This window comes from Erinaceus europaeus, chromosome 4, assembly GCF_950295315.1.
Source record: "Erinaceus europaeus chromosome 4, mEriEur2.1, whole genome shotgun sequence".
In the NCBI taxonomy this organism is placed as follows: domain Eukaryota; kingdom Metazoa; phylum Chordata; class Mammalia; order Eulipotyphla; family Erinaceidae; genus Erinaceus; species Erinaceus europaeus.
This window is the reverse complement of record NC_080165.1, coordinates 37,068,232-37,093,978: the sequence shown is the minus strand read 5'-3', so window position 1 is coordinate 37,093,978 and position 25,747 is coordinate 37,068,232. Positions and strand designations below refer to the sequence as shown.

General features: G+C 38.4%; 1 protein-coding gene across 4 annotated transcripts; it reads right to left on the bottom strand.

The window, feature by feature from the left end:
• Positions 1–567: 567 nt before the first annotated feature.
• Positions 568–19,452, bottom strand: SLC17A3 (solute carrier family 17 member 3). Of its 4 annotated transcripts, none has more exons than XM_060189271.1 (13): positions 19,395–19,452; positions 11,217–11,383; positions 9,153–9,364; positions 8,732–8,965; positions 8,563–8,650; positions 5,367–5,453; positions 3,399–3,517; positions 2,994–3,155; positions 2,581–2,710; positions 2,340–2,487; positions 1,920–2,010; positions 1,022–1,158; positions 568–936 (listed from the first exon to the last, which is right to left on the bottom strand). In XM_060189271.1, the coding sequence occupies exons 2-12, from the start codon at positions 11,305–11,307 to the stop codon at positions 1,024–1,026; spliced, it is 1,497 nt and encodes a 498-aa protein (XP_060045254.1). In that variant the 5' UTR covers positions 11,308–11,383; positions 19,395–19,452; the 3' UTR covers positions 568–936; positions 1,022–1,023. The 4 variants fall into 4 exon arrangements, with proteins under 4 accessions (XP_060045254.1, XP_007526002.1, XP_060045256.1 ...); XM_007525940.3 differs by having other exon boundaries at positions 11,217–11,349; XM_060189273.1 differs by lacking the exon at positions 8,732–8,965.
• Between the last annotated feature and the right edge of the window lie 6,295 nt (positions 19,453–25,747).

Genomic DNA, 25,747 nt, shown 5'->3' with positions numbered 1-25,747 from the left:
TTGTCTCTTTCTCCTTCTCTGTAATCCTCTGCCTGGGAAAAAGAAGACATCTGCCAGGCAAAATAGAATTCTACAGGCTCTAAACTCCAGTTATACCCTATCAGAAAAAAAATTCTAAGGCCTCCTCCTCCTTCTTCCCCTCTTTCTCCTCCTCCTCCTGCTTCTTCAAATTATATTTATTTATTTATTTATTTATTTATTGGATACAAACAGTCAGAAATCAAGAGGGGAGGGGGAGTTACAGAGGGAGAGAGACACCTGCAGCCATATTTTACCACTTGCAAGGCTTTCCCCTTGCAGGTGGAGAGCCAGGGGTTCGAACCTGGGTCCTTGTGCATTGTACCATGTGTGCTCAACCAGGTGCACCACCACTCCTTTTAAAATTGGGGGCTTTCACTAGGGGATAGTAATTGGAGACCATGATTTGGTGACTGAATGCTCATTCTTCCTGCATTTTTATATGCCAGGATTTACTAATCTGGCTGAGGGCTGTCACATGGAGACAAGAACAACTTAGGGAAGAGTAGAAAATACAAAAGTAAAAATACAAAATACATGTGGAAAATATACAGCCCAACAAATATATCAGCATTTATTTTCTAATTATGAACTAAGATTAATATTCTAAATTAAATGTTTCATTGTTTCCTATTTCAAGTTCCAGAATCTTTGAATCTAGCCTATTAGAACCCATGCAATATCTCCTCTGAACCTTTTGCTAATTCTACAACATTGACAACTTTGCTTTTGCCTGTCATTTTATTTTATTCATTATGCTTTCCTCAAAAAGAAAAATAAGTCTGAGTAAAATAATGAATGGCCTCATAGCTTAAAAAAGTCATAGCAAGCAAAATTCCTTCTGTTATTTCCATCATTGATGCTTTCTCATTTATGAATTAAGGTGCCTTGTGATGTTTTTTCTTCAAGGTGGAATAACTAAGAAAGAAAAACGAAATTGAATTAAAAAAATTTCAACAGTGCTTCTTTGGTTTTAAACATTGGTGAAATCATTATCCTTTACCTTCATAAGCGTGTGAGTTTCCTCTCTTTAGCCCAGTCTTGTATATCTGCTTCTCCAAATATAAGGTAGAAGGTTAGTCCTGATAGGTTAATGGCAAACAATAATAAAAAGACGTTCCTCCAACCAAATTCAGCATCCTGAGGACACAAAACAGACTTGTCTTATCAGACTTTCACTTGTCATTAGAAAATAAGGATAATAATATTTCGGTATACTAAGTGGTATAAGAATCAATGAATAGATGAGTTTGCTGCGTATGAAATACTTGTAGCAATGTATGTGTCAGACATTTAAACTTTTTTAAATTTTTGTTTTCTCTTTGATTTCTCCTTCAGGTTCAGTAAAGGAATCTTCTTTGAATCTTTTCAATTTCTTCTATTTCTGGTCTCCAGAATTTACTTGGCCAGAACTCATCTGATTATGTTAGACCCACCCATTCTCAAAGAGAGAGGACTATACACTACACTATACACTGGATGTGGAATTGTGGGACTATACACTATACACTGGATGTGGAATTGTGGGAATAAACTACACATATTTTATTTATGCACACAAAAACTTCAAAGTGTTGCAGTGGGCATTGCAGGCTGGATCTATTGTGTGGAGTCATCCTTTCACAAAACCTGTGGCTGTGTGATTTCAGTCTCAAAGACTGAATATGTCAGCAGATTGCTAGGCTTTCTAACCTCATAATGAGCAGAGACTGATGTGTTGAAAGAAAAGGTCCTATTTTTATTTTATTATTTTATTTTTTTGGTTAAGAGAGTTGATCTTCCTGGAAAATAAACCAATAATTTAAGTTAATTCCTCAAAAATTAATACATTATTCATTCTTTCTTTTTTTATAATGGATTGGGCAGAGAATTTAGAGTCCTCCTTGACCAGAAATTTTTACCTGACTGAGGAGAAATCCACAGACAGTGGGTGCTAGGATAGCTGCTGTTTGGGCAAATCCCCTGGAGGCTCCCATGAGGAAACTAGAATGTCTGTGGATGACACAAGAGTTCCAGGCTAGATCTAAAGACATCATTTACAGTATATTTCAGCCCTCCTCTCCATGTAGGAATCCAACATATAATGCTAACAAAAATCATGTGTACTGAGTCTCTTCAGTGAGAGTCCATAAAAGCAACCAGTAGTGCTCCCCCCTCCCCCCTAGCTGAAATAAATCTCCAAAGGTCAATCTGTGGTCATGACCCACAATTTATTATTTTTTAAATAACTTCAGAAAATAACTCTGGGGTAACCATAAAGCTAAAGTCTATAAACATTTTTCAGAAAAATGTGAGATTAAGAGTAGAGTTCACAGTCTTACCTTGGAGCAATATCTAAGGCATTGATATAGATCCCTGACTGACATAAGGGGATTAGTCCACAAGAGAGAGTCAGGAAAGTCATTGTTGTGATATAGGTAGAGTTGAGATAGGGCAGGACCACAAGGAGTACTGCAGAGGGGAGATTTCCTAAGAAACGAGGAACAAACAATTAAACAATGAGATGCATATTTGTCTATTGGAGGCCTTGTGAATTATCTGACTCTTAGGCTCTGTGCTTACCTAGAACTGTGGCAATTTTCCTCACTGTAACAAGCCTAACATTCTTGGTCAGAAGGAAATCTGCCAGCTGGCCTCCCAGGAGACCAATGCCCCAGGAGACAATAAAAGGAAGGGCAGACAGGAACCCATTCTAAGGTGGGAGAAGTTGAGTAAAATATCATAATGAGGTAGTGAAACTATATCTTTTATCGATAAAACATTAATAATTAGTCATCCTATTTAGCCTGAAAGCGTATTCAGGAAAATCAGTAGCCTTTCTAATTATATCTTCAGAGAAACTACCAGCACAAGTGTTAAATAATACATTTCTTGGTGGTAACAGATAAGTTTTTCTAGATGGAATGATTTTTGAAGGCAGAATAATCATATTGGGTCACACTAACAGGAAAAATAATGGAGGAAAATATACTTACATCTCTGATGTTAATATTGAACACGGAGCTAATGTAAGTTGGCATGTATGCAACCAGTGTGTTAATTAACCAATTATTACTGAAACAGCATAAAAATATGGACCAAACAGGAAGAGATCTGACCATGGCTTTGATGGGAAAAGATGGCTTAGAAGAGCCGACCTGAAAGAAGAAAAAAAAAAAAAAACTGATCAGAATAATAAGATCTGAGGCTTGTTCATAAGTGACTCAAAAGAGATTCACATCTGGAAGGTAAACTAATTATTGAAAAGGATGCAAGGTCTCAATTCAGTGGACTAAGAATAGTTTTTAAACAGTGCTCAAAAACGAGATCTTCTTGTGTACCCTGAGAAATCCAAATATTGGCACAAGATCACTGGAGAGGAATGTGGTCCTTAAACATACCTGTTGAGCCAAGGAGGATATGATATATTCTTTTTCTGTGATATTTATCCATGGGTGAGAAGTGGGATCATCATAGACCAGAAAACACCAAAGAAGGCAACAAATACAACCAATACCTCCTGCAAACATAGAATAATAATGGTAACCGAACAGACTTCTGTGCTGTCTGTGAATTTCTTTTACATTGAGACCTTTTCAGTACAACTCCTTACTCATTATGTCACTTTTATATCTCTCAAAAAAATAAATAAATAAAAATACATGAGTATCACTTTCTATTAACAGAACTCACTCCTTCACATAACTTGATTATTTGTGTTTGTGGAAGTCACAGGTCCTAGAACTGGCACAAAGTTTTTTTTTTTATTGTTTTTTATTATTATTGGATAGAGACAGAGAGAAATTGAGAAGGGAGGGGGTAAATGGAAAGGGAAAAAGAAAGATGGACACCTGCAGATCTGCTTCACTGCTCATGAAGCATCCACTGCGCAGGTGGGAAGCGGGGGCTTGAACCTGGATCCTTGCTCATGGGAATATGTGCACTTAACTAAATGTGCCACCAACAAGCTTCTTAGTGTTTTTAAAAAACTTTTTATGTTTAGTATTAGTGAAGGAAAGCCATTATTCTATTTAAAATAATTATAATTCTGACACCAGCATGGTTTTCTACAGTTAAACTCAATTCAAATACTAACTACCCAGAGCTCAAATGATACTGGATAAGAGACGGCTCAGTCCTATGAGATTCTTCCCTCTACCTTCTCTTCATGCATATGCTAGTCAAAAATAATGGGTCCACTGTCTACTCATACTTCTGTCTAATTTAACTAGAAAGTTGGGGATACCCACAATGTCTTCTCAAGTTTAGTTTGTTGAACAACCCTCAACACTAAGGGAAATATCTACTTATGATTACTGGTTCATTACAAAGGAAATTGTAAAAGGGACAAAGCAACAGTCAAGAATACCCTGATGGAGGGTTGGGCAGTAGCGTAGCATGGCATGAAGTGCTTTGAGCCCCAGGCTCTCGACCTGCAGGAGGGTAGCTTCACAAGTGGTGAAGCAGGTCTGCAGGTGTCTTTCTCTCCCTCTCTGTCTTCCCCTCTTCTGTCGATTTCTCTCTGTCCTATCCAATAACAACAACAGAATGACAAAAATAATATCAACAACAATAAACAACAAGGGCAACAAAAGGGGAAAAAAATAGCCTCCAGGAGCATTGGAGTTGTGGTGCAACCACCAAGCCCAGCAACAACCCTGGAGGCAAAAGAAAAAAGAAATATATATATATCCACCTTCACTGGGATATTTTCTGTGTGTATGGAATTATTTTTTTAAATCTTATTAATGATTTAATATTTATTTACAAAATTACATGAAAACAGAGGTGAAATATTTCTTAACAGTTTATTTCTTTGAACAACTTAGTGATAATGTTTTACTGTCTTCTGACTTCATAGCTGAAATGGGAATATCAAAAGTAACAAAGTGGAAGTGGAAGAATAAATAGGTTTTGATTTCTAATAGTTTTATGGAAGGCTCTGGACAAAATGCTGAGGTTGGCAAAAATCATCCTATTGGTATCTAGTTTTTTCTCTCTTTCAGACATTTTAATGTTTATGTGGGACCCATTATTGCTGCATTTAATTTGAGACAAAACCCAGCAGTGGCAATCTGTTTTTTTCTAACTCTCACAAACTACTGATCTGCAAAACTATCCTTTCTGCCTGCAAAGATTGCAGAACTTGCCTTATCTATTGCCACATCTGGACTTCTTGCCCCATCTGTGTCAGTAAATGCATTATGGTGAGATAATAACATCATAGGTGTGAGAGATTCTAACTTTCATAAGACATTTTCTTTTCTAGTATTTTTTTCACTCATTTCTTACAGAATAGTACACATGATAGATACTCAGATGAATCTCCCTAGATATAAGAACCCGGGAATGGAGAGACAGCAACTTACCAAAGATGTAGAAGACAAAAGGCCATCCAAATGCTTGACTGATGACACCACCCAGGAGAATGGCAATAAAGACTCCCAACATTAGTCCTACAAAAACACAATGTAGGCTGTTGGATTCTGTGTTCTCACCTAATAGACAACTTCAGAATGACGGACTACATGCTATAGATCAATATCACTAAACCATAAAGAGATGTGGGGGGCTGGGCAGTGGCACACCGGGTTAAATGCACGTGGCACGAAGTGCAAGGACCAATGCAAGGATCCAAGCTCTAGCTGCCAGCTCCCCTCCTGCAGGGAGGTTGCTTCACATGTGGTGAAGCAGGTCTCAGGTGTTAAAAAAAACTAGAATATATTAAAAAGAATATATTAAAACTAGAATATATTAACTTCTGAGTTATGTTTTACTTCATATGGCCTTCTGTAAGTTCATTGTTTGGTAATTCTTTAGTAACACTGTAGATGAAAGGCACACTTTGTTTTATGTTGTTCTAAAATTTAATTAACAAATCATTTCATAGAATTTTATCATAAAAGTTAGTCATTAATTTAAAAGTTCCCCTGGCATTTATCCTTAATAAATATATGAATATTGAAATTATAGAAGGTATCTTTTCTAACACTATGAAGTTAGACATCAAGAAAAGAAATATCCTCAAAAGAGATTAAACAATACGGAAATTAAACAATACGCTTCAGAATAACACCTGAGTGACTGAAGATGAAAACTCAAAAGGTTGTGCATCCTGCCTCTCTGCCTCTTCCTCTTTCACCCTCAACACAGTCAAGTCCATGTATTCCTACAATCTTTCTGCTCCTTGGGACACTAACATTGCAATAGCTCTTATTAAAGTTCTTTAATGGCCTTGCCAAACCCTTGGTCACTTACACAACTCCAGCAATATGTGGGACCATAAACCCTATGGCTCAGAATAAAAGCTGCCTAATAATCACATCAGAAGTTTCTTAGCTCCTGCTGCTGGTCACTCATTCTCCTCTGGCTGAGACCTGACTATCTATCTATTGAAATATTCTTTCTTCAAGTGATTGTGTTCAATCTTAGGGTTTAAAATACTGTTTAGATACAGAGGAGTTTCAATATCTGTTCATTGGTCATATTTTCACTTAATTTTAGACTAAATTGATCTCTATTCAGTTGTTTCATATTTTAGAGCTTTACTTGATTTAAGTATATTGAAATCACTTAATATTCAAACAAATGTTTGTGGATATAGGAAATGAATTAGAAGGTATATACCTAAGTATATGCTGTTTTTATTTTTTGAAATTTATTGAAATGGGATCATTCTGATATTCTCCTTTAGAACACTGTAGTGTGTGCTTGGGATGGGACACAGCCTTTTGATGGTGGGAATGGTGTTTATGTATAAAAAAATAAAAATAAATAAAAGAACACTGTAGTGTGTGCTTGCACACATACTCTCAACCTTGGAGTTTCACACTATGTCACTTTAGCATGTACTTACTAATATGGAGTTATAAGCTTCAATCTGGATTAAGGAAACTCACTTTGGTTATCACAGTTGGTTCACAGATGCCTTCAAAAATAAAATATAGGTATTGACGTGCCCACATATTCGAAATTTGAAGAAAGCAAAAAGCAAGAAAGGGTGATACTAAATTCCAAAATACTAAGAACTAATCCAAATAAAATATTAATAGAGTGTAAATTTTAAAAAACATTCACAGGGACTGGTGGTGGTACACCTAGCAGAACATATTCATTAGAGTTCTCAAGAATCTGGGTTCAAGTCACCATTTTTCACCTGGAAGAGTGAGGTTTCATGAGTAGTGGGGCAATGTTGTAGATGTCTCTTAAGTTCTCTGTCTCCCTCTCAACTGCTTTCTGTCACTAAAAAACACTATATATATCCACCAGGAGTTGTAGATTCATTGTGCAGGCACTGAGCTACAGTAATAACCCTGGTGGTAATAAAAACAAACAGGGGACTGGAAAGTGGCACCCCAGGTTAAGTGTACATAGAACTAAGCACAAAGGCATGTGCAATTGGGGTTTGAGCTCCTACTCCCCATGTGTCTCTTCATGTGTCTATTTTTTTTTCTGTTCCTCTCTATCTCCCTCTCCTCTCTGTTTCTGTCTATCCTGTCCAATAAAATGAGGAGAAAAATTTAAAAAGCTATCAGGAACAGTGGATTCGTAGTACTATCACTGAGCCCCAGAGATAACCTTAGAGGAAGAAGAAAGGATGAAAGAAAGGGAGAGAGGCAACAAACAGGGTGTGTGTGTGTGTCTGATTCTCTTGGTATCTGTAAAATATCTAGAAAACTATCCTTCTTTGTTTTAATTTTAATATTTATTTTATTTATTTATTCCCTTTTGTTGCCCTTGTTGTTTTATTGTTGTAGTTATTATTGTTGTTGTTGTTGTTGGATAGGACAGAGAGAAATGGAGAGAGGAGGGGAAGACAGAGAGGAGGAGAGAAAGATAGACACCTGCAGACCAGCTTCACCGCCTGTGAAGAGACTCCCCTGCAGGTGGGGAGCTGGGGTTCCAACCGGGATTCTTATGCTGGTCCTTGTGCTTTGCGCCACCTGCGCTTAACCCGCTGAGCTACAGCCCGACTCCCCCTTCTTTGTTTTTTAACCTAGCATGCATTTTAGGATTTTCTTAGTTGTTAACCACACTCATTTCATTATTTTTTCTTCCCAAGTAAAACTTAAGCTTCTCTTTACAGAATATTCACTTTAGGAACTCTCTCTATATAAATCATTACAAGAAAATTTCAAGACAAATGATATCAATTCCAAAGAAAATTAAGTTGAATCCATACACTAAATACAAGTTTAAATGTTAAAAGTTTAAATGTCAGAAATTTAAGCAAAAAACAAGACCACACAAATTTTAAGAAAACACATTTGTAAATGCTTTTTAACCTTCCATCTATGACTCAAAAAACAAAAACCATGAAAACAAAGAATGATCACTTTGACTATATAAAGTATTTTTAATAACAAAAAACCCACTTTATAGATGCAGTCATGTCACAACCTGAGGAAAAAGAACCAAGTAGCACATCATAGAAAAGTAAAATATCTTCTTGACTGAAAATTGTTGATCAACACTGAGCAGAAGACATAGAACCATATAATAGAGGAGCTGTTAAAAAACAAATGTCGGGTTGTAGGTCTTTTGTTTCAGTTACATGTTTTCTACCTGAGAGAGCAATGGTACAAAGTCGGCTTCGCTCCTGTGGAGGACCCCATTTTTCCCAAAGAGCACACTGACCTCCCAATCCTGATCCCTGAAATGAAAACAGAGTTCTTTATATATGGTGATATCTGGATATTCATGTCCAATTCATATTTATAAAATGTCTGAGTACCTGGGCTAAACCCTGAAGTATTCGGGTTACAATGAGGCAAAATAATCCAAGGCCAGCTGTCAGAGGAGTTAAAAGTGTGAAAAGTGAAGATCCAAACAAAGCAATAGCAACCACTCGCTTTGTTCCTATCCTTCCAGCTATATATCCACTGGGGGCCAGTGTCAGAATTACGCCATAGTTGAGAGAACTAAAGATGATACCCTGGATTTGAGGGCTCCAATCATAAAGAGGAACCTTAAATACACAGAAAATATTATAGTCAATCATTTTTATAAAGACTCTCAAATAGCTAAAGAATAATTTCCAGATCTTTAGCTTGCTTTAAAATCTCAATGTTACCAATTAAAACTTTATAACTTATAAATTCTGAAAAGTAAATACATCAAAAACAAGAGTACAAATTAAATCTTGCATTGCTTACTTCTGCAGGACGACTCTTTGAAACATTATTTTGGCTATCAAATGAGTCAACAGGCAGCATCTCAGTGGAACCATTAAACTGGAACCAATGGTCTGTACTATTGACCATGGCTACCATGGTGATATTCATGATAACACCTTGTGCCTTAAGTGTGAAGTTGCAGAGATGTGTGATGAAGGCTATTACATAACGAGTAGAACCTAAACTTGGAACTGGAAATAAGACACTACATTAGTGCTTTCTTTATTGAAATTAATTTAGAATCATATTATAAATCATTACAGAAATGACACAGACCATCACCTGATTATTTAAATAGCACATGTATTTCCAGTAAAGGAATGACATTAACTCAAGTTTTCAATCCAATAGATACAAAAGGGAGATGTATTGACAAGGCTCTTGTTCTATACAACTAAATACAGTTGCTATTGACTAAGAAAAGAAGTTCTGTGGAAGAAGCAAGTTATGGGGGAGAATTGTGGTTAAAAGTTTATTATTGGATAGTTAAGATAGAGATGTACTTTAGACACCCAATAGAAGATGTTGAGAATGTTGTATGTACAATTCTAGAATGTAGAGACGAGGTAGAGGTCAACCTAAGTAAGACACTGGGAGTAAATAACCTATAGATGGTATCTCTACCTATAGTATAAAGTCATAATATTTGAAGAAAGAAAATGTGATCATGAGCTGACTCAAATACTCTGCAATATTCAAAAGTCAGATGAATAAGGAGAAATCAGGAAAAAAAATATCTGGAATAAAATGGTCAATGGGGTAGGAGGAAAACCAGGAGAGCGTGGTACCCTGGAGGACAAAAAGGAGAAAGCTTCAGAGAGGAGGATGTCAGTAGGTTTATCAGATCACCTTATATTCCATTTAACATTTTAACTAAGAATTCATTTAATTTTCATAGCAACACTACAAGGCAGCAACTAGTACTACCATCATTTTATCTATGTAAGGAAACAAACAGGCAGATTTATTCATTTCTGTTTGGGAATCTCAGGACTCCCCCAATAGGGCCCCAGTGTGCTGGTGTTTTGTTTGTTTGTTTTGACAGTCCAGTGAAAGTATCTATGCACTAAACCACTATACTGTAAGGATGCAGTATGTTGTATTTTATTCCAGGTGACTTTATGAGACTAACTAACTTTGCTGCAACTCAAGTGCACATATCTGTGGCTCTAAGGTATGGCAAGGGATGTCAATACCCTGAATCTTCAAGTGCTCAAAATTTCAGAGAAAAATGTTCTTTGAAATTAGTAGGAATACCTTCAACTCAGTGTCAACTGTTTTCTTTTCAAGTGCAACACAGGTCTTTTAGTGAATGAGGGGTATGGGGAGAATTTGAAAGAAGTAGGCTAGAAGTAAACTGAGTGAGGAAGTCAAATACAATAACTTGTACAGATTTTTCTTCATGATTCATGGCTATGTGGTGACTCCTTATGTCAATAAAATTAACTAGTAGTTTGAGTTCTTTAGCTTCTGATTTTACATAAGTTGCCTTGGGATCTTAGAGGTCAAAGGCTACTGAAGGGGAATATAGCACACAGAGACTAATATATCACAAATGAGTAATGTGAATTTATCTTATCTGATAGGTAAAAAGTGATGAGATGGGATCGGGTGGTAGCGCAGTGGGTTAAGTGCACATGGCACAAAGCTCAAGGACCTGCATAAGGATCAGGGTTCGTGCCTCCAGCTCCCCACCTTCAGAGGAGGTCACTTCACAAGCAGTGGAGCAGATCTGTAGGTGTCTATCTTTCCCTAACAAGTATATTACTTGTTAGCAACTAACCATGTTAAAATGTAAAAATGTAAAAGAATATAAAGATTAAAGGCAATTACCAAAAATATTTTTTGAATAATAGTGGTATTTGCAAAACATGTTAATATTACTTGAAACCTAAAAGAACTAAACAATTTGGAAGATACAGATCCTTTTCTTTCTTTCTTTCTTCCTTTCTTTCTTTCTTTTCTTTTCTTTTCTTTTTTTTACATTTTGACACAGCAGATAATCTACAAAATCCTAAAGCCAATGGTTGAGGTTAAGTTTACCTTTCCTAGGAATGAGCTTCTTGTCCACTTGCATTTCTTGGGAACAATTACTCTTTCCTGCTGTGGGGTTCATCTCCATCACTGCAGCCATTATGTTTTTTTTTTTTTTTTCCTGATGATGACTAGTTTTCACCTATCACAGAGATAAATAATCCATAGATGTCAACCTGGAGAAAAGAGACCCATTAGGAACATTTTAACAGTTGGGTGTCAAGCAAACAAAAGTTAATATTCATCTGATGGGGCATAAGGAACTCAATACAAAGGTATATTTTACCTAGGATTTAGAAGTACATAAATTTAATATTTAGAGGGTTCACTGTGTGCCAGAGATACCTCTGAAACTAGTCATTTACCAGTTTAAATGCAAGCTGCCATTTTATCTAGGGTGCCAAATATCACCAGCAAGAAATTTATGTGTTTCACTTTCCTGTTGTCAATAATAATAATAAGTGATAATAGCAAACAATAATAGAAAGGAGCAGCATCTTCATCAGGCATTACAGAGATTCAGTAAATCTCTCATGACTAGCAAGTAGCTGAGGTTAGTTGATTTATTATTAATGGACCTACCACAGATTATGGACTGCTTCAGATTATGCTTGCTCCAGTGGAATTCTCTACCATACTCAAGATCTGAGTTTTAGTGGCCCTGATGACTTCTACAATGCTTCCTCATTTGATTCACTGTGAGTATCACAGATATTTGTCACTTATAACTGAGTATCAACATTTTTTGTAATAAGTTCAAATAATTCTTTTTTAAAAATTTATTTATTAGGGGATTCATGGTTTACAGTTGACAGTAAAATACCATAGTTTGTGCATGCATGACATTTCCCAGTTTTCCACATAACAATTCAACTCCACAGTTAAAATCATTCTAGTCACATATTATTTTAACCACAAGCTGATGGTGTATTTACAGACTTCTAGAAATAATTAACAGAGAGGTCTTAACCTCTATGCATATTGAATGAACTAAAATTATTTTTACTATGTATGATAGTAAAAATGAACCCACCTTCTCTGACCCATCTTGGACAGAGCTAGAAGGAATTATGTTAAGTGAACTAAGTCAGAAAGATAAAGATGAGTATGGGATGATCCCACTCATCAACAGAAGCTGACTAAGAAGATCTGAAAGGGAAACTAAAAGCAGGACCTGATCAAATTGTAAGTAGGGCACCAAAGTAAAAACCCAGTGGTGAGGGGTAGGCATGTAGCTTCCTGGGCCAGTGGGGGGTGGTAGTGGGCGGGAGGGATGGGTCACAGTCCTTTGGTGGTGGGAATGGTGTTTATGTACACTCCTAGCAAAATGTAGACATATAAATCAGGAGCTAATTAATATGAGAGGGGGAAATCAATTGTATGTCTCAAAGTTTCTCAAAAGACAAACTGAATCTTTTTAATATATAGGCTATGTATTTGATATGCGGACTCTCTCAAAAGCCTAGACCAAGTAGATTAGAAGCTTCCAATAGCACAGCTATATACAAGATACTGGATACTGTCCAGCAAACCATAACAAAGGGACTTTTCAAAGTTAACCCAATTAACAAATAATGTGATGATAATATTAACTATTGATTGTCTTTTTGAACCCTAAGACAGCAGGAACCTCACATCTTCACTATAGAGCCCCTACTTCCCCCAGTCCTGGAACCCTTGGATAGGGCCCACTTTCCCGTATGCATCTCCCAATCCAAACCAAATAACATTGCATCTGCCGATCACAACCTAACCAAAGCAACGATTGCTACCTCAACATGCTTCACCTCAGAATGTATCCAGAGACTTCACGTGTGGAATGACAACCCTTCAGCTTCATTACTCGGGTGAGACCTTTCCTTTAATAGTACACTCTAATTTCATCTCAGGTAGTTCACTTTCTAACAAAGTCCCATAACCTAGATATACACCAGTTTCTATGAGAGAGAGCTTATGTGCACACGTATCCATAAACTACTGCAAAATATATACCTGAAAGCAGGACTACACTGGAGTTTGCAGTGAGTACCTCCCTAACACTTCCTCTCCACTATTCCAAGCGTGGGATCCATGACTGCTCAACAAATTGTTTGGCTTCATATGTTAACTCTCTTTTCAATCACCAGGTTCCAGATGCCACCAGGATGCTGGCTAGGCTTCCCTGGATTGAAGACCCCACCAATGTGTCCTGGAGCTCAGCTTCCCCAGAGTCACACCCTACTAGGGAAAGAGAGAGGCAGACTGGGGGTATGGACCGACCAGTCAACGCCCATGTTCAGCGGGGAAACAATTACAGAAGCCAGACCTTCTACCTTCTGCAACCCTCAACGACCCTGGGTCCATGCTCCCAGAGGGATAGAGAATGGGAAAGCTACCATGGGAGGGGGTGGGTTATGGGGATTGGGTGTTGGGAATTGTGTGGAGTTGTACCCCTCCTACCTTATGCTTTTGTTCACTAATCCTTTCTTAAATAAAAAATTTTTTAAAAAAATTTATTTATTAGGGGATTCATGGTTTACAGTTAACAGTAAAATACCATAGTTTGTGCATGGATGACATTTCCCAGTTTTCCACATAACAATTCAACTCCACAGTTAAAATCATTCTAGTCACATATTATTTTGATGATGGTGTATTTACAGACTTCTAGAAATAATTAACAGAGAGGTCTTAACCTCTATGCATATTGAATGAACTAAAATTATTTTTACTATGTATGATATTAGGTTTTTAATACCCAAGGGAATTTTGTGTGTGGCACTTTATATAGAACAATGATATTTATGTATTATGTTTATTATTTAATTTATGAAATGTATAAATCTTTTGTATTACAAAAATATGTGTAAGACTACTGATGAGTCAAACTTGCTGGCTTAACAAAATCATTTTAAACATTTAAACACTGTACTTAACTAGACCTAATTGAATACCATTGTGGCAAAATGAGTTGTAGTACTTAAGTATATTTTTATAATTAAATGCTTCAATATTCAGGAGTATTTTTCCCCAGCAGAAACAAGCTGGATTCAGTGTATTGAGCTGTTACATTAGAAGGAACTGTTAGACCCTCTCTGACTGTACATGCCCAATGGTATTACACCACTTTCTCACTTAATGACTGCAATTTTATCGTGTTCTTTTGGATCCCATTTCTACTCTACTGCTTGCCCAATTTCCAGGACTCAATCACACCCATTCTTTTTTCTTTTCCTTTTTTTTTTTTTTGCCTCCAGGGTAATTGTTGGGGCTTGGTGCCTGCACCATGAATCCACTCCTCCTGGAGGCTATTTTTCCCCTTTTGTTGCCTTTTTTTTTAATCCTTGTTGTGGTTGTTATTATTATTGTTGTTATTGATGTCATTATTGTTGGATAGGACAGAGAGAAATGGAGGGAGGAGGGGAAGACAGAGAAGAGGAGAGAAAGACACCTGAAAACCTGCTTCACCTTTTGTGAAGCGACCCCCATCCCCCGCAGGTGGGAGGCCTGGAGCTCCAACTGGGATCCTCATGCTGATCCTTGCACTTCTAGCCATGCGCGCTTAACCACTGTGCTACTACCCGACCCCCACACCCATTCTTTATATAAGTAAACTTTATAAATAGCCATAGGGTCTTAAAAAACAACACTGGGGAAATTTCTATTTACCCTCTTCCACATGTTACAATTTATCTAAAAAATTTATATCACTAATAACATCACCCATTCTTTTTTGTGTTACCACTGTTACATTAGTATTTCTTGTGTGAATGTTTCTGTTTTAGTGAACTATGAAGTTTAAAAATGGTTTAAAAATGGATTCATACCCTTCTGCACTGCTGGTGGGAATGTAAACTGGTTCAGCCTCTGTGGAGAGCAATCTGGAGAACTCTCACAAGGCTAGACATGGACCTTCCATATGACTCAGAAATCCCTCTCCTAGGGATATACCCCAAGTACTCCATAATACCCAACCAAAAAGAAATGTGTACTCCTATGTTCATAGCAGCAAAATTAGTAATATCTAAAACCTGGAAGCAACCCAGGTGCCCAACAACAGAAGAGTGAGTGGCTGAGAGAGCTGTGGTATATATACACAATGGAATACTATGCAGCTATTAAGAACAATGAACCCACCTTCTCTGACTCATCTTGGATGGAGCTAGAAGGAATTATGTTAAGTGAGCTAAGTCAGAAAGATAAAGATAAGTATGAGATGATCCCACTCATAAAAAGAAGTTGAGAAAGAATAATAGAAAGGAAAACTCAAAGCAGGATTTGACTGAATTTGGAGTAGGGCACCAAAGTAAAAACCCTGGGTTGAGGATAAGGGTGAATGTTCAGCTTCAAGGGATGGGGGGTGGGCAGGGATGGATGGGACACAGTCTTTTGGTGGTGGGAATTGTGTTAATGTACACTCCTATTCATTTATAGTCATATATATCACTATTTAATTAATATGAGAGGGGAAAAAATCATTGAATGTCTCAAACTTTTTTAAATCACAAACTGTCTTTTTAATACATATGCTGAGTCTTTGATATGTTGACTCTCTTAAAAGCTTAGACCAGGGAGAAAGAAGCAACCAGTGGCACAGCTATATACAAATAATGTCAAAGGACATAAATTATGGTGATGTTGTATATGATACAGAAAATCCTAACAAAGGGATATTTCAAAGTTAACCTAAATAATGTGATTATAGCAATAACTATTTACTGTCTTCTTAAACCCTAAGACAGCAGAAACCTCCCTCTTCCTCTTTAGAGCCTATATTTCCCCTAGTCCTGGAACCTCTAGTGTGGGGCTAATTTTCCTGCATGCTTCTCTCAATTCATACCAAATGATATTGCATCTGCTGATCCCAACCTAATCAACGCGATAAGTACCACCTCAGCATGCTTCACTTCAGACTGTGTCCAGAGACATCAGGCATGGAATGTTAGCCCTTCAGCCTCATTACTCAGGCGAGACCTTTCCTTTCATAGTATTCTCAAATTCCATTCCAGGGGGTTCACGTCCTAACTAAATCCCAAAACCTAGATATAGACCAGGTCCCGTAAGATGGAGCATATGTCCACATAAATTAGGGCAAAATATATACCTGAAAGCAAAAATACACAATAGTCTGTAGTGAGTCAGTTTCAAGCTCATAATGAAATAGAGTCTACTTAGACTTAGATACCCTCCTCACCTACTTCCTATTACAGTTCTCTCACTCAATCCAAAGCTAACCTCATCAAAGCAAGGACTGCAAAAATTGAATAAGGGCAAGAGACTGGCATACTTTAATGATGACTCTTTAGTCACTATCAGGCCACCCCATCAGCTGGGGCCCTAGTCAGAGAGTCCTGAGATTCCTGAACAGACATGATGGGCCTAGATCTCAAATAAATCCCTCTCTCCATTGTTACTGGTCATTCCTACCAGGAACAACACAACAGACCCCTTTGTGGGCCCTCATAGGACCTTGCCCTCAATTTGGACCAACTTTGGTAGAGAATGTTCCATCCTCCGAAGGGAGGCTGGACAATATACTCTATGCTACACCTTAAGAAGATGGGTCCTGATATTGGGACAGCTTGGAACATTCCTACTTATGACCACAGAATGTGAGCTCAGATCTACAGGGATGCAGGGGTCACATAGGCTCTTAAGCTGAATATGGGCCCCAGATCACATAAAATTGATGAGGTTTATAGTCAACAATATTTATACACCTTTCCCATATTTGGGATCTACTCTCTTCCCTGATCCGGCTTTCTGGTCCTTCTGCCAGCCATGACATCACCTCCCCAGACAATAATTAGGATCCACCTGCATATCAAATTTCAGGCTCAGGCACAAACAAAACAAACAAAAAAACAATGCTAGTATAGCCACAGGCCCTTTGGAATATAACTTAAATATGCCTACTAGCTATCTACAAAATGGAGGCCTCCCCCCACTCTTCATCTGCACTATTCTAGCCTTTAGGTCCATGATAGGGATGCATTGGATCGACCTTCTCGTGGTGCATCCCGTGAGTACCCATTCACTGGGGAAACTGACGATCCTTCCTAGCCGACTGAATCCACATGGATCCCAGTCACTTTCAAAGCCAGCAACAAGCAGCTCCTGACAGCTTTCAACCTGACGCTGTTGACTGGCTACGGAAGAAGGGCAGACGCTAGAAGAAGAAGGTCCATGATTGGACAACAATTTGTTTGGCTTTGTATGTTAACTCTCTTTTCTTTCTTTCTTTCTTTCTTTCTTTCTTTCTTTCTTTCTTTCTTTCTTTCTTTCTTTCTTTCTTTCTTTCTTTCTGTTAACTCTCTTTTCAACCACCAGGTTCCAGATGCTAGCAGGATGCAGACCAGACTTCCCTGGACAGACAACCCCACCAATGTGTCTTGGAACTCTGCTTCCCCAGAGCCCTTCCCCACTAGGGAAAGAGAGAGACAGGCTGGGAGTATGGATCAACCTGTTAAGCATGTTAAGCAGGGAAGCAATTACAGAAGCCAGACCTTCCACCTTCTGCATCCCACAATGACCTTGGGTCCATACTCCCAGAGGGTTAAAGACTAGGAAAGCTATCAGGGGGAGGGGATGGTATACAGAGTTCTGGTGGTGGGAACTGTGTGAAGTTGTACCCCTCTTATCCTATGGTTTAGTCAATGTTTCCTTTTCCTAAATACAAAATTATTAAAAAATAAAAAAATAGTTCCATGTAAATGTGATTACAGTTTTCTTTCATGTTAAAAGTATCCTACTTGGTTGCACATTAACAGTGTGGTCATTGAATACTGATTATTTCCAGTCATTTTCCTTAAACAGCTTTACAGATTCATCACTGGCATATATGGAGTGTACTTTCTTGGAGTAAAAAAATCCAGGGGGTGGTAGTGGTTCAAAGATAGAGAGCATGGTTGGCAGGTATGAGACCCTGTGTTCAAATTCCAGTACTATCCAAGGACTGAGCACTCTTCCCTCCCACCCCATAGAAATATTCTAGTTTATATTTTTAAGAAAGATAAGAAAGAGAGAAGTTGAGAAAAGAGGAGGAGGTAGAAAGAGGAGAGAAGGAGAAACACTTTCAGCATTACTTTACTGCTGCAGGTGGTGACCAAGAATGTGGGCCCTAATATATATATATTATATGCAGGTGCACCATTGCCAAGCCTGATGTTCAGCTTTAAATACCATACTCAAAGACTTAAACTCTCTGGTGGGGTTATATAGCATAATGGCTGTACAAAGAAACTCTTATGTCTGAGGATCCAAAGTCCCAGGTTCAATCCCCCATACCACCTTAAGCCAGAGCTGAGCAGTGCTCTAGTAAAAAAGAGAGAAAGAGAGAGAGAGAAAGAGAGAGAGAGAGAGAGAGAGAGAGAGAGAAAGGAAGGGAGAAAGAAAAAAAGACTTAAAGTCTCCAAAAAGCTTTCCTTTTCTTTTTATCTTTGTGTGTGTGTGTGATTAATTACAGTTGGTTCAAAGATTGTAGGATTATAGGATATAGTTTTACATTACATCCGCTACCAAAGTTCTGTGTCCCCACCCTTTTACTTCCCAAGGACAACTACCATAGTTTTCATATGTCTTAGAAACAGTTTGCAACTTCTTACTTTCCTTTTTTTGTTTTTGGAAGTCATGTGTATCAGTTATCTAGATTCCAAGATTCCACATATGAGTGAACCCATCCAATAGTTATCTTTCATCTCTTATTTTGCTAAGCATAATATATTCTCTAAAAATATTTTTAAATAGTTAAAAAAAACAAATGCCAAGTTTTGCAGAAGTATATAACCATGATATAGTCATGATATATATTCCATAATTTTAGGATGGAGATGTTATTTTATGTCCAGGTCACCCAACTGATAAATCAAAGAGCTAATATTTGTTCACAAGCCAGTCCCCACCCCAAGTTTACCTCCCTCAATTCAGCTTTTAAATACTTTTAAAAATCTAACATTCCTGTCTCTAGGAAATGTCCTCCATGGCTGGCATTATTTCAACGTGTATGAATGGTCAAACATAAAACTTCAACTTCATGCTTCCATCTCTCTCCTCTCCACCTTGTTAAGGAGATACTTTTATATTTCCATTCACATTTTTTTAATCAGTATGAGAAAACCTGGAAGTTGAGGGTTATATAAAATATGGTGGTTGCTATACAGAGAGGACCCTTAAAGACATCTCAAATTAATGCCAAAGTAGATTACTTACCCCCTTAGCATCTGGGAAGGATATCAGCTTGATGAGTGGTTTTCCTTCAAGTGCTTTCCTTTCATTTACTAGTCAAAAGACAAGTAAGGATTTTTTTTTTTGTCACCCTAGTTCTTGAGCTGCTAATCATTAATGAGATTCCTCTGACTAGAAGTTGAATCAGTAGCACTTCTTGCCAAGTGGACTTGGGAGAAGATGTCGGGGTCTCTGGCGGGGTAATCTCCAGGGGAAAGGTAATGGACCGGTACTTTCTTGCTCGCTCAAGGGACAACACAAAGTAAACACACCAGGGAGACTGCCGTGTGCTCAGATCTCATTTATTATCAGGTGGACATGACTTAAATAGAAAACCAAACAAAGGGAATTATTGAAATATGTCAGAAATTACAGGTTTCTTAAAGTCGGCTTGCCCCTATGGTAGGGGGCTGGTATGACAGGAATTGATGAGATACAAGACAGTTATTCTCCATGACGCAAGCAACTTAATTATCCAAAGGTATTTGAGAGAAGCATAGGGGTTAAACCAGTAGGGTGAGACAGAGAGAAGATGGATATCAAAAGGCCATATAGTTTGGAATTTCTCTTGTCTGGGGTCTGAGGTGTATGATGGAGTGTGTGATAAGGTGTGTTCTTCTGTGATCAGAAGGTAAGGTGACTTTGAGTAAGTGAATCTTAAAAGTAGGCGGCCATGTGGCCTGCAGTTAATGGGGAGAAGTATTGGGGTTTCTGTGGGCCTGAGAGTCAAGAAGGAAAGAACTAAGTCTGAGTTTCCCCCTTTTGCTCACCTTGGTTGAGAGAGACTCACCAAGAGGGTATCTTCTCAGACCTCCATCTGAGGATGGGGGAGTTCTTCCTAAGCTCTATCAAGCTTACACATAGTCCCAACATCTCCTCCTTATTTCTTTAATTAATGAACAGTGTCTATAGATCAATGTTCCTCTAAAGGAATACTAGTGTAAGGGTGAACAGAGACCCTCTGCACTGTAACATGTATGATGTCATGTATGCGTTTCTTGAGGAATTGAATGAGGCAAGGAGCAATCAGCAATAGGACCACAATAGCTAGCAAAGGGCCTAGGAGAGGCAGAAGCCAAGCAGTTAAAGAAGAAAACCAAGAGTTAGTATTGAAAGGGAAAAGGAATTCTTAATATCATGGCTGAGTTTGTGCAAGGTATCAACACTCTGTTCTACAAATCTAGTTTCATTTACAAAAAACAACATTTTTCTAGACAAAGATCACACTGTTTAGCATAAATCAAGTCCAAACCATGGTGGTTCTGGAGTACCACCTTAGCAAGGGAGTTTATCTGTCTCTGGAGAGGCTCCAAGCTGTCAGAGGTGAAGTCAAATGGACTGTTGAAGTTGATTTTCAATGAGTTCAGCAGCATAGAGAGATTGTCCCAAAGTCCACCAGCAAGTCTAAGGGGAGCAGTCAGTCGATGTGACGTCCAGGGGAAAAAACAGCACATCTGGTTCTCTGGTGGTCGTCAGAGCCAACTGATGAAATTCTTCTTCATAAAGGGTCAGCTATGGAACAAGTGAAACTAGGAGGCAAGGACCAGGTAGAGAAGAATTGACATGAAAATATAGGGTGGTGTTGCACCAAAACACAAACAGAGGAGGTGCATATACATTAGAAGTCAAGCTGAGGTTTCTTGAACATTGAGAAACATTGGGAGTAAAGTGAGAGATCAATAAACATGTAAGAATGAAATCAGAGCCAATGGTTTCTGTATAAATAGGAATTGAAATCAGCAGTGGTAGGTCAGCAGAAAGAGAAGACTTGGATAGGCTGGTGAGGTTAGCTGGAGTATATACTGGCATGGTGTCCTTTATGGTAAGGACTTGCCAACAGGAACTCTGTGGATTTTGCAAGAGCAATAATGGCATCCACCATAATAAAAGGAAAACAAACATGGACTTCCAGTGTTGAAAAAAGAAAAAAGAAAAAATATGTCTCTATGACTGGAAGAGTGGGTGGCTTTGCCAATGAGATATAATAGATGGACAATTCAAATTTGTGTAAATATTAAGAAGGTTTAGTATAGCCACTTCATTGACACTTTAGCCAACTGAATATTGGGGGGTGCATACCCCTTCTTTAAAAAATTTTTTTTTATTTAAGAAAGGAGACATTAACAAAACCATAGAATAAGAGGGGTACAGTTCCACACAATTCCCACAACCCAATCTACATACATCCCACCCCCTCCCCTGATAGCCTTCCCATTCTCTATCTCTCTGTGAGTATGGATCCAGGGTCATTGTGGGTTGCAGAGGATGGAAGGTCTGGCTTCTGTAATTGCTTCCCCGCTGAACTTGGGCGTTGACTGGTCAACGATCCATACTCCCAGTCTGTCTCTCTCCTTCCCTAGTAGGGTGGGGCTCTGAGGAAGCAGAGCTCCAGTACACATTGATGGAGTCATCTGTCCAGGGAAATCTGGTCAGCATCTCGTTGGCATCCGGAACCTGGTGGCTGAAAAGAGAGTTAACATACAAAGCCAAACAAATTGTTGAACAATCATGGACCTAAAGACTGGAATAGTGCAGATGAAGTGTTGGGGGTATTCCCTGCATGCTCTTGTGTACTTCTGCTTTCAGGTATATATTTTTCCCCTAGTTTATGGGCACTGGTGAACCTATGCTCTATCTCAGGGGACCTGGACTATATCTAGGTTTGGGGACTTTATTGGGGAGTGGAACACCTGGAATGTAATTAGAGAATACTATGAAAGGAAAGGTCTCACCTGAGTGATGAAGCTGAAGGGTTGTCATATCACACCTGAAGTCTCTGGTCACAGTCTGAAGTGAAGTATGCTGGGGTGGCACTCATTGTGTTGATTAGGTTGTGATCCATGGATGCAATATTATTTGATTTGAATTGAGGGCAGCATGCAGAAAAGTGGGCCCCAACCTAATGTTCCAGGACTGAGGGAAATATAGGCTCTATAGTGGAAATGTGAGGTTCCTGTTGTCTTAGGGTTTAAGAAGACAATGGATCGTTATTGTTATCATCACATTATTTGGTGATAGGGTTAACTTTGGAAAGTCCCTTTGATAGGGTTTGGGGTATAGTACCCAGCATCTTGTATATAGCTGTGTTATCGGTTGCTTCTGTTCTCCCTGGTCTATGCTTTTGGGAGAGAACATATCAAAGACAGCCTATATATTAAAAAGACTCAGTCTGTGTTTTAAGAATTCTAGTCATATCATCAGTTTTTCGCCTCTCATATTAATTAAATAGCAGTTTATATAATGTTTACACTTTAATAGGATTGTACATAAACACTACTCCCACCACCAAAAGACTGTGTCCCATCCCCACCACCCACCCCCACCCCCCCCCACCCTCCACCATGCCGGGAAGCCCAATGGCCACCCTCCCCTTCACCACAGTGTTTTTACATTGGTGTCCTGCTCTCGATTTAATCAGATCCTGCTTTTAGTTTCCCTTTCTGTTCTTCTTTCTCAACTTCTGTTGATGAGTGGGGACATGCCATACTCATCTCTATCTTTCTGACTTAGCTGACTTAACATAATTCCTTCTAGCTCTGTCCAAGAAGGGTCAGATAAGGTGGGCTCATTGTTCTTAAGCTGCATAGTATTCCATTGTGTATATATACCACAGCTTTCTCAGCCACTCATCTGCTGTTGGGCACCTGGGTTCCTTCCAGGTTTTAGCTACTATGAATTGTGCTGCTATGAACATAGGAGTACACACATCTTTTTGGTTGGGTGTTATGGAATCCTTGGGGTATATTCCCAGGAGAGGAATTACTGGGTCATATGGAAGGTCTATGTCTAGCCTTGTGAGAGTTCTCCAGACTGCTGTCCAGAGAGGCTGGACCAATTTACATTCCCACCAGCAGTGTAGAAGGGTTCCTCTGTCCCCACAGCCTCTCCAACATTTGTTGCTGCTGTCCCCTTCTTTTTTTATTTAATTGAACCTAAAGATTATAGTATAGGGAATACTGTAATGAGAGTAATGTTCTAAAGGAAACAAAAATACATGGAATGGATATGTCTATTGAAGCAAAACAGGAGAGCATATGGCTCATAAGGTTTTTGAGCTTCTACCTGTTTGAGTTGTAGCCCACGTGAATTTAGAAAAAGTCCCAATTGAGAAAAAAAAAATGTTTTTGATTACCAAACATGGGCAGGTGAGTTATATAAATCTGCCAGAGAGCATTGGCTTTTATGCCACGGGGATTAATCTTGAAAGTCTGAATAGCAGAATCTTAATTAAACAAAGCAGGAGCCAGTAAAGTGCTCTCACTATGGCAGGTCAAGCGTTAAAATTTAAGAGGCTTGTAAAAAAAAAAAAATGAGAGAAAAATTTAAGGATATGAGTGACTTTATGAGTCATCACACACCCATGAATAAAAAAAAGAAAAATTCTTAGTTTTTAATCTTACCGTATGAGTAGTCAGTTCTTCATAGACTGTACCTGTACTAGAATTGATGATTCAATAGTTAAAACTGGTTTAAGTACCTTCATATGATTTTAGAAGGCTCTTTGTTTATAAAATATACCAGTATTTATAAAAAGTTAATACCTGGGAGTCGGGCTGTAGCGCAGCGGGTTAAGCGCAGGTGGCGCAAAGCACAAGGACCGGCATAAGGATCCCGGCTCGAACCCCGGCTCCCCACCTGCAGGGGAGTCGCTTCACAGGCGGTGAAGCAGGTCTGCAGGTGTCTATCTTTCTCTCCCCCTCTCTGTCTTCCCCTCCTCTCTCCGTTTCTCTCTGTCCTATCCAACAACGACGACAACAACAATAACTACAACAATAAAACAACAAGGGCAACAAAAGGGAATAAAAAAAAAAAAAAGTTAATACCTAATGTGTTGACATGATAAAATGATTACTATTTTTTTTAATCACTTAAACAATTTTAAGTATAATGTTAAACTTAGTTTATTGTTAGGAACTTTGTTTATCACAAAGCTTATCACACCCTTAGGGCAGCTATGAGCTAGGGTGGGTACTAGACTATAGATTTTACACTTTGATTTAGATATGTAACTTAAAAGGCTAAGATAAACCTCATAGCTGAAATGTTCAAAATAAATTTTTACTGTTACATTTCTTTTAGATGACAATTTTACACTAAATAATTTTGTTGAATCACATCCGCCAAATAAAAATTTTTTATCAGGCCAGGAATACCATGTTTAAACTTTTTTCCTGGCAAGGCCACTGCTCTACCCAGACTGGGTTATTAGAAAGCCAGTCCAAATGTGGAATTTGTTACAAACAGTGGCAGTTGGTATTGGGGTGCTGGAAAGATTTAGAATTCTCACAAGAGTGAGAGAGACTGCAGAGGCATCTTACCACGCCTAGAGATCTCAGAAAATCTCTAATGAATTGATGCTGATATTAGCTATCAGAAGGACGAAACTGTCCTGTATTCTAGTCCAGTAAAAGTGTGCCAACTCTATGAGTCAGGATCTTTAAAACCACATTGTTTAACTAAATCTTATTTAAAACTTAAAACAAACTTTAGTTACTTAGGGGTTAACACACATTAATGAAAACAAGGTTAGTACACAGACTTACACTTAAATCAGATAGTCTTGGTGAAAAGAAATTTTTCCCTTTGAAAAACAGTTTTTGGATTCCTAGCTCACAGCAACTCCCCTGCCCTAGGAGGGGTGGGAGTGGCTAGGGGAATGATTAACCGAAGTCTTTGCCAGTCTGTGGAGCAGTAGCTCTATGACATGACTGGCTGCGTGGACAGAACAGGCGGGCTTAGTTTACCACCGTGTGGAGAAAAATCTTTGGAAGTTCTTTTCTGGACTAAGATACATTTTAGATTTTTAAAGAAACAAATCATTAAATTTCTATCAAAACCGTGTGCTGGTTCTCTGATTAATAGCTTTAAGTTAGAGAGAATGTCTTGTTTGCATTAAAGAATAGGTGGCTAGCCAGATAAGATCTTGCTCAGAACTGGTTTAATGTGTTCTGAGAGCTCTGGCTGCCGCCTGAGCAGAGGGAAAAAAAAGCTGGATCATTTGGGTTTTGTCCTTTTTAGGCAGGGAGTAGCAGTTTCAAGACTATGCCTAGGTCCACTTTACATGTCTGACCCATCTCCCTTTACAGGGACACATAGTCCCAACAAGAAGGTTTCAGACAAATGTGCCTTAAGAACTAGGAATCTTAACCCCATTTTGCAGCTTTGATTTTCTCAGCTAGTTTGAGCTACTTGACATTGTTCTTCGAGCATGTCTCCTCCAAATATCAGATTAATTTAGACATCTGCTTGTGGTTTTTGCCTTGGAAATTTATTGACATTTAAAAAACATTTTACTTTCAACCATCAAGTTGTGGGAAATTCTATTATTCCATCCTGAC

Bases quoted from the DNA above. Each gene is read 5' to 3' on its own strand.
- SLC17A3 (XM_060189271.1), bottom strand. From the start codon at position 11,307: ATGGCTGCAGTGATGGAGATGAACCCCACAGCAGGAAAGAGTAATTGT. The intron at 2,011-2,339 runs GTAAGACTGTGA...TGTCATCCACAG, and splicing joins GCCTTAGATATTGCTCCAAG to ACATTCTAGTTTCCTCATGG. The intron at 1,159-1,919 runs GTAAAAATTTCT...TTGTGTCCTCAG, and splicing joins GTGGATTTCTCCTCAGTCAG to GATGCTGAATTTGGTTGGAG.